At 52.5% G+C, this 9,221-nt stretch overlaps 1 protein-coding gene across 2 annotated transcripts in view; it reads left to right on the forward strand.

Annotated features, from left to right (window-relative positions):
* Positions 1-9,221, forward strand: part of MVK (mevalonate kinase) — a 29,427-nt gene that overhangs the window by 9,498 nt on the left and 10,708 nt on the right. Inside the window, exons 4-7 of one of the 2 annotated variants that reach the window (XM_011997837.1) lie at positions 1,981-2,125; positions 3,572-3,727; positions 7,425-7,528; positions 8,136-8,181. In XM_011997837.1, coding sequence (XP_011853227.1) covers positions 1,981-2,125; positions 3,572-3,727; positions 7,425-7,528; positions 8,136-8,181 — 451 coding nt within the window. The remainder of the gene's footprint in view (positions 1-1,980; positions 2,126-3,571; positions 3,728-7,424; positions 7,529-8,135; positions 8,182-9,221) is intronic. The other variant, XM_011997838.1, reaches the window with a different exon arrangement.

The following is a 9,221-nucleotide window of genomic DNA, read 5'->3' on the forward strand; positions in this document are numbered from 1 at the left end:
TGGGGACGCCTCAGTTAAGAGGCACTCCTTTGGAGCGTGCGTCTGGAGCGTTCCAGCCAGAACACATGGAACTTGCTTTCCATAGTGCACAGGGCCGCCCAGCCAGACCAGAAATGTCCCGTGAGAACCAGCTGCAACTTGTGTATGTCAGTAGCTTGGGGTGGAAGCAGCCAGGTGTGGGGGACCATGTCTCGGACCACTCCGACTCCCTTGGTGACCCAGGGCAGGTCACTTCACCCCCTGGGCCTGGGAGCAGAGACATGTTTCCTGACTGAGGGCTGCCGTGAGGATCTGACGACACTGGAGGCGGGCACTAGGGGTGCGACACAGGTGCAGTATGTAGGTAAGGGCGTGTGAGTTGCGGAGCCTTGGGAGACACACCATTTTCTAGGTTGCAAAGATCTACCATCTTTTGTTCAGTGTCCTTTTGCTCCCTCCTGATAGTCATAAACATTGAACATTTTTTTTTTAGAGGCAGGATCTTACTATGTTGCCCAGGCTGGTCTCAAATTCCTGAGCTCAAGTGTTCCTTCTGCCTCAGCCTCCTGAGTAGCTGGGAATATAGGCACCTGCCACTGCACCCTGCTACTACAGTGAGCACTTACTGGACACTTATGCATGCCAGGCACTAAGTGTGTTCACATATGTTAGCACACTTAGAATTCTCCAGCATTCCCTGGGAATAGGTGGTGGTATTCGTCCCCATTGTACAGATTTGAAAATTAAAGTTCAGAGGTCCAGTGGCTCAGGTTACACTTGTTGGTGATACTGAAAGGATTCAGACCTAGGTTTCTCCTAGCCCCAACATCCAGGCTCTTAACAACTGTTCCATCTCGATTACAGAGCTCTGAAATACCCAGGTTCTCAATAATGTCATGACTTGGCCATTTGAGTATATCATTAATCCATTCAACACATATTTACCCAGCACTTAATCAGTGCCTGAAATTTCCTAAGACACGCACGCCCAATTCCATTTCCCAGTCCCTTGAGAATCTGACCTGAGGCTCAGCGAGTGATTTGTAAAGGTAAGCTGGCCAGACAGGCTCTGCTTTCTCAGTGTCTCAGAGGAAAGTGGCCCAGGTTCCTGCACATCCCTGGGAAAAACCTGCCTCACCCTCCCCTTCTGCCCAGGCAACGCCTCGCATTTACACTGTCCTATTCCTGATGATTAGCTTTTGGAAGAGGGAAATATTTTGGGTGGTAACTTAATACTCCTTTGATTTTTGGTTTTATACAATGGAAGGTGAAACCTAGGCCCTTGTGTGATTGAGCCAGCATTCTCTGTGTGTGTCTGTGTGTGTGTGTTAAGGCTACTTTTTTTGGTTTTTTTTTGAGACAGGGTCTCACTCTGTCATGCAGGATGGAGTGCAGTGGTGCGACCACAGCTCACTGTTGCCTCGACCTCCTGGCTCAAGCGATCCTCCTGCCTCCGCCTTCCAAGTAGCTGGGACCACAAGTGTGCACCACCATGCCTGGCTAGTTTTTGTACTTTTTGTAGAGTTGGGGTTTTGCCATGTTGCCCAGAGTTCAGTCTCAAACTCCTGGGCTCAAGTGATCTGCCCACCTCAGCCTCCCAAAGTACTGGGATTACAGGCGTGGGCCACTGCACCTGGCCTTAAAACTACTGTTAATTAAGCACTGACTACATGCCAGGTGTTGTGCTAAAAAGTTTACACGCCGTATTTAACTTTACATTCATGACAACCTTGTGAAGAGGCACTGTTGTTATTCCTGTTTTACCAAGGTGGAAAACAGGTTCAGGAAGGTTAGTCACATGGCTAGTAAATGGCACAGTTGGGACTCAAACCTAAGTCTGCCTAAAGCCAATGAACAGACTTGGGTGTGGTGTTCAGACCATGAATTCATGTCCATCCATGTTCCGATTCCAGTGACTAGCTGACTTTCTGTATTCTGTTGTTTGTAAAACACCAGAGGCCCTCTCACCCACTTGTGTTTGCTTGTGTGCCTGTGAAACAGAGCAAGGTGATGCCACAACACCCACCCCAGAGCTAGTGGAGAAGCTGAAGGAGGTGGCAGGCTTGCCTGACGACTGTGCTGTCACCGAGAGCCTGGCTGTGCTGGCCTTTCTCTACTTATACCTGTCCATCTGCGGGAAGCAGAGGTGTGTGTGCGGTCTGGGGAGGGAGTCCAGATTCAGCCTCCCATGGAGAAACAGGAAGGGTTTCTGTCATTGCTGCTGGAGAACGCACATGCTCTCTTCTAGAGCAGCAGCCATTGGCTGTCCTCACCACATGCCACGCACCCTGCCAGACATGGTAATGTGGCATGCTTTTTTTTTTGAGACAGGATCTGTCTGTCGCCCAGGCTGGAGTGCAGTGGTATGATCTCAGCATCTCAGCTGACTCCAGCCCTGACCTCCCAGGCTCAAGTGATCCTTCCACCTCAGCCTCCCAAGTCGCTGGGACCACAGGTGCACATCACCATGCCTGGCTAATTTTTAAATATTTGTAGAGATGGAATCTCACTATGTTGCCCAGGCTGGTCTCAAACTCCTGGGCTCATGTGATCCAACTGCCTTGGCCTTTGAAAGTGCTGGGATTACAGGCATGAGCCACTGCACCCGGCCCCAACCAGCCCCTCTGTTTTTTTTTTTCTGTCCAGAACCCAAAGGGAAAACCTCAGGGGGCAGCCCTTCCCTTGAGCAGCAGATGTTGGTTCAGTGGCCAGGCCCTGTGCTCAGGACACATTTGGAAATGGCCTGATAATTGCTGTCCAAAGGAGAATTTCAACTTGAGAGGCATGTCCCCTTAAGTGGGTAAAAGACATTCCAGAATCTTCCAGTCTGGGTGGGGTGGGTGTGTGGAATTTGGAGACGCGCATTCAGTATTGCAATTTTCGTATTTAGGAAATGGGAGAAGTACTTCTTGGAAATTACCAAACACGAAGTTTGACAGTTCTCACTTGGGGGAAATACATGTAAGATAAAGTGATTCGGACCTTTCTGGTGATCAAAAGCAGACCCACGTTACACATGGTTGGGGAGCACCATCTGGTGGGAGAGGCCCCCGGTGAACACACAATCCTAGCGCGCTATGATGAGGCAGTGGTGGAAGGAGGGCATGCAGGAAGGAGGTCCTAGAAGGGGAGCCAGGAGGGTCTTTGAGGGTAGCTAGGGAAACTCACAGTGGAAGCGACATTTGATAAGGCCTTGAAAGATGGGTAGGGATTTCTCTGGGGGATAAGGAGGTGCAAGGCTATTGCAGGCAGAGGGGCTAGCATGTGCTCAGAGCAGGCCCACAGAAACACCTAGCATGTGAGCACAGGAAGGAGGTGGGAGAAAGGGGTTGACGGCTTGCCAGGTGCTTCTGAGAAGGGCTCTGGTTGGGTGACCCAGGGATTTAAATGAACTTGGTACCTGTTTCCTAGTTGTCTGATTCACCCTGAGTTCCTGATGTTCAGTAGGGATACATTTGGGGTCGTGAAGTCTCCCCCAGTTGAGAAAACTGGACCAGATGCTTGGAATCAGGCCTAGTCCCGGCCCCTGGTTCGGTGCTGGCATCCCACTGCCCTGTAGGAGAGTCACGTTTTGCACCCTGGTGTGTTTCAGGGCCCTGCCGAGCCTGGATATCGTAGTGTGGTCAGAGTTGCCCCACGGGGCGGGCTTGGGCTCCAGCGCCGCCTACTCGGTGTGTCTGGCAGCGGCCCTCCTGACTGTGTGCGAGGAGATCCCAAACCCGCTGAAGGATGGAGATCGCGTCAACAGGTAACCGTGGTCCTCACCTGGCCACTGTCCCTCCCACGCAGCAGGACGGGGCGTGGCTTCTGTCACGGGGACCTCACCACCTCCCTGTGAGGTGGGAGGGGTCTTGGTGGCCATTTTACAGATGAGGAAGCTGAGCCCTGAGAAGTCAAATGGCTGGTCCAGGGCCACACAGCTAGTGCTGGCAGAGTGGGATTTGAACTCAGAGTCTGAGCTTTTCTCTCCTGCTCTTACCACCTCTGCTCACCCCCATCTTGGCTCTGTTGGGTTCAAGCGCCCATGGTATAGTAGAAAGAGCTGGAGTCCAGATCTGGAGAGCAGTGGGTTAGATGAACTCTCGCACCTCTGCATTGACTCACGCTAGGACAGTGTCCTCTGTATGGTAATGACGGTGCCCTAGGGGTGACTGTCCAGTTTTACCACACGGTTATGAAAGACTCTAGAGTGTGCTGAGAAATCCACGTTAGGGGATGTGTCCATTAGACTAGGACATTTCTCCTCCTCCGGGGCCATCTCCATGAAGGGCGTGCCACCTCTCTGTGTTCCTACTGGTGGAGGACCACGTGAGTCAGTGAGACCTGTCAAGACAGGCTTGACCACAGACCATTTCCGTCATTAGGAGAATGTGCCTTGAGAAACCACCCAGTGCACAGAGGTTATGCAGTTTGTCCCGGGACCAGGAGTTGTGGATGAGGCCCCTAAATGCAGAGCTCTGTCGTCTTCCTGCGCTTGTTTTTTTGCTGTTGTTGTTTTCTGAGCTTGGTTTTGTTTGTTTGTTCATTTGTTTTTTTGAGACGAAGTCTCGTTCTGTCACCCAGGCTGGAGTGCAGTGGTGTGATCTTGGCTCACTGCAAGTTTTGCCTCCAGGTTCAAGTGATTCTCCACAGGCCGACAGACTGGCCCTGCCTTTCAAAAGGCAGAGGGTGATGGTGCGTGTGTGTGCATGCATGTGTGTATGTTCTTATGCTGCTTCCAACCATTTCTCCCACTTTGCCCTGAAGGCCAGTCATTCCTTCTCAGAACCCTTAGGGAGAGTAGACCCCCCACCCCACCCTACCCTGCCCATCATATGTTTCTGAGTCGGAAAGGACTGGAGCCCAGTCTCCTTTGAAGACTCAAATCTGAGCCTCCTAAAAAACAAACCGTGTAGAGCAGGAGGAAGACTCACGTTTGTTGAGAGGGCCAGGCCCTGGGCTAGATCAACTGCCTGAGTTACCTTCCCCCGCCTCCATCACTCACTTCTTCCCACGCACGCTGCCACCTGTTGGTCCCTGGAAAGGGCCAGCCAGCTCTGGTGTGGTTCCAGTGCTGCACAGGTGGTGTGTCTGGAAAGCACCCCACACACACCTTGCTCAGCTGGCTCCGCTTGTCCTTCAAGCACCCCACCCCCGCCCCCACAATTCAGCCCATAGTACTCTTACAGAAACACCTGCTTTGTAGTCACATATTGCAATGTCATGGATTTGTTTGTATTTGAATCCTGATTGCTTACTGACCTTCACTTTCTCCATTAGACTCTAATCTCTAAGAAGTCAGGGACCTTGTCTGTTTTGCTTCCGACTAGGAGCTTAGTCACAGGCACATAGCAGTTGCTCAATAAATGCTGAATGAATGAGTGTATCTTGTTGGCACCACTAAGTTAATAGCTAAGAGCTTGGGCTCCAAGTCAGCAGATGTGGTCCTGACCCAGCAGTGAGTAGCACGGTTATTTCCAGGATGCTGTTTGACCCATCCAAGCCTCAGTTTCCGCTTCTGTAAGAAGCAGGATAATTATCGTACCTTCCCTGTAGGGCACAATTGGGAGGATTATGGACCATTTTTCAATGGTCCATTTAAGAAAGCATTTAGCACAATGTTTGGCACATGCTAATCTAGTATGTTAACTGATGTTGACTCATTATTAATCATAGTCTCACAGCTACCGTGTGAGTTGCCAAGTCCGTAAAAATCCTTGTTTGGCAGATGAGGAAGGAGACTCAGAGCAGGTAATTGACTTGCTCAGGGCTCCACAGCAAGTAAGTGATTGAACCAGGCCCCCCAGGCGCTGTGACCCCAGACGGCCTATTTTTTGGGGAGCACATCCTATCTCCTGGGCATTACACAAAGTGCTTGTGTGTTTTTTCCATCTCAATATCCTCAGTGAGATAGACCCTTTTTTTTTCTTTTTTTTTGAGGCAGAGTCTTGCTCTGTCCCCCAGGCTGGACTGCAGTGGCGCGTTCTCGGCTCACTGCAAGCTCTGCCTCCCGGGTTCATGCCGTCCTCCTGCCTCAGCCTCCCGAGTAGCTGGTGCTACAGGCGCCCGCCACCACACCCGGCTAATTTTTTTGTATTTTTTAGTAGAGACGGGGTTTCACCATGTTAGCCAGGATGGTCTCGATCTCCTCACCTTGTGATCCGCCTGCCTCGGCCTCCCAAAGTGCTGGGATTACAAGCGTGAGCCACCGCGCCTGGCCAGATAGACACTATTACCCCTGTTTTATGGATGAGAAAACAGAGGGTCTGAGGTGGAGTGGTTGGTCACAGATGCCCAGCGAGTCAGTGGTGGGATGGGTTTCAAAAAGGGCTCACTGACTGGGCACGGTGACTCATGCCTGTAATCCCAGCACTTTGGGAGGGTGAGGTGGGCAGATCTCTTCAGGTCAGGAGTTCGAGACCAGCCTGGCCAACACAGCAAAAACCCGTCTCTACTGAAAATACAAACATTAGCCAGGAATGGTGGCAGGCGCCGGTAATCCCAGCTACTTGGGAGGCTGAGGCAGGAGAATCGCTTGAACCCAGGAGGCAGAGGTTGCAGTGAGCTGAGATCGTGTCACAGCACTCCAGCCTGGGGGACAAGAGCAAAACTCCATCTCAAACAAACAAAACCAGGCTAACCGCTTACTCCATAACTCTGCCACTGAGCCACATCATTCTCAGAGGTCACAAAACCACCTTTAGCTTCTACTGTTTCATGAGGAAGGGAATCTGCAGAAAGGAAACAAAAGCCGAGAGCAAAGAGTGGGGAAGTGGAGTTGGTCATTTTGCCTTGTTCCGTACTCATGTGTTTTGGGTCTGTTCACTTAAAGTGTTTGTGAGCCCACACCTGGTCCATGGAAGGCAGTAAGGCCACACGCTTGGGAGAGATCCAGACATGGCTGCGACCAGCCTGGCCCCCCCAGGGGTGTCTGGGGCTCCTGGGATTTGAATTCATAATAATCGTGCTTTGGATCTACTTGCAGAGCCCTGGGAAACAGTCACACCTCTGCCCGTTCTTCTTAAAGGCAGGCTTGGTTCAGGTGTGGGCGCTTATGCAGAGGTCTGTTATAGTGGCAGTTGCCACCTGCTGCTTGTGGACACCTTGCCATCATTAGACACACATGCAGACAGCCTCTGAGGCGGGTGGTGTTCCCATTCTCCAGAGGAGGAGAGTGAGGCTCAGAGAGGTTAGATAACAGGCTCCGAGTCACTCAGCTAGTAAGAGGCAAAGTAGGACCGTGGGAGTCCAAAGCCCGGGCTGTTTTGACTGCGCCAGGTGGGCTTCAGAGGGAAGGGCAGGTTCAGCACGCTCTGTAGCTGGAGAGGTTCAGAGCGGACTTGTTCTTTCTGAGCTCAAGGGCCCAAACTCCTATGCCCCTTGGCCTCCCCTAGCACAGCCCCAGGTGACCCCTCCCCAGCCCCACTCCTCACTGCCACAGTAAAGATGAACATCTGTGTCTTCAGGTGGACCAAGGAGGATTTGGAGCTAATTAACAAGTGGGCTTTCCAAGGGGAGAGAGTGATTCACGGGAACCCCTCTGGAGTGGACAATGCTGTCAGCACCTGGGGTAGGTGCTGCCTCGGGTTTATTTTTGTTATTTTAAAAATGCTTATTACAATGGTCGGTGCCCAAGAGTCTGTGCTGGTTTGGGAGGAATTGAATCAACGAATTCTGGGAAAAATGAGGGGGGATGGGGAGAAATCTTGGGGCCCTGCCTCACACCCCCTGAATCAGAATCTCGGGGGTAGGACTGGGGCCTGGGAAGCTGCAGCCTCCACGAGCTCCCCAGGGGAGTTGTAGGTTCAGGATGCAGAGCCGTTGCCGTGGAGTTTGCAGACCGCCCAGGTGGCCTCCCCTCTGGCCAGGACTCTTGTTTACAGGGCCCAGATGCTGTGTCCCGGGCCCCACATTCACCATGTGGCCTGTCGGGGGAAGCTGGGCAGTCCAGAAGGAGGGGGACCCAGGAATCCAAGGCCTGGCGAGGGCTTCCTGGTGGGGCTTCGGGGACCTTTTGCCCTCCTGCACCTTTTGTAACTGAAGCTGGGCTGACTCGTTACTTAGTCTGTTTCCTGAATGGGGCAAAGTGAACCCAACCCAAAGTACAGCCTCTCGCCCAAGTAGCACAGGTGTGTTAGCTTTTCCCACAGCTCTGACCTGCTGACTTTTCTCTTTAGGAGGAGCCCTCCGATACCAACAAGGGAAGATTTCATCCTTAAAGAGGTAACTTGGGGGTGGAGCAGCACATTCAGCCATGGCTGCATCGATGTGTGCAGGGAGCAGAGCTCTGCACCTTTGGGAAGTACCATAGGAGGCAGGTGTCCCTGGCTCTTCGTCCCCCAGTGTGGACCTCACAGTCCACTAGCTGCAAGGAAGGGAGGGGTGGTGGGGGAGACCTGGCAGTTGGTCTTTCCTTCTCCCCTTCAGCTCTTAAATTGCAGAGAGATCAGAAAGGGAAAGTCATGCATGGCTGTGCCTGTAGACCCTCAGCTGCTCATTCATTCATTCCTGTATTCGCTTAGTAAACAAGAATCCATTACTTCCTGTGTTCCCGACGATGCTGCACTGGGGTCTAGGAATGGAGAGATGAAGCAGTTTCCAAGGGCTCTCAGTCTGCTTGGGGGCTGGGGCCAGACACACACAGAAGCCGCCACAGGACAATGTGAGCGACACTATGATGGAGGCACGCAGGGCAGAGGCAGGATGGAAGTCAGAGGGAGGCTTGGGAGGGACTCGGAGCAGAAGTGACATCTGGAGACTCTCAGGCTGTTTTATGTTTCTGGGCCCCTCCCGCTGGAGTCATTGGAATCACAAACGTGCATGTGAGAGTTCAGCATCCTGTGTTGTTTGCACCCACGGCGGAATTGTCGGGTGCCCGGAATGAAACATGGCAGAGGGGAGCCAGGTGCCTTTTTGGCTGTTCCCTAAGCCCTCGATTAAGTTGTGGGGTGGTGATTGTCCCAGGGTGCTTTGCCTCCTCCATGGGCCTTTTTGCATCTGTAAGGGTCCTGGGGTTCTCTCTTCTTTACCCAGGGTGGTCTTCATGGATGAGTGGCAGGTTCTGGCCTGCAGCCCCCACCAGCTGGGCCACTCTGTTAGTGGCTCAATAACCTGACCTGCCACAGCGCCACACCTGGGCCCCTGGCTGGTTCTCTGGGATCTTCCTGTCCCAGCTCAGCCTCGCCTCCCTTTCCAAGGCTGTGCATCAGGGTTGGCAGCACTGGCACTGTTGAGATTGGGGGCTGGCTTATTCTTTGTGCTGG

This window comes from Mandrillus leucophaeus, unplaced genomic scaffold (genome assembly GCF_000951045.1).
Source record: "Mandrillus leucophaeus isolate KB7577 unplaced genomic scaffold, Mleu.le_1.0 Scaffold55, whole genome shotgun sequence".
NCBI classification, from domain to species: domain Eukaryota; kingdom Metazoa; phylum Chordata; class Mammalia; order Primates; family Cercopithecidae; genus Mandrillus; species Mandrillus leucophaeus.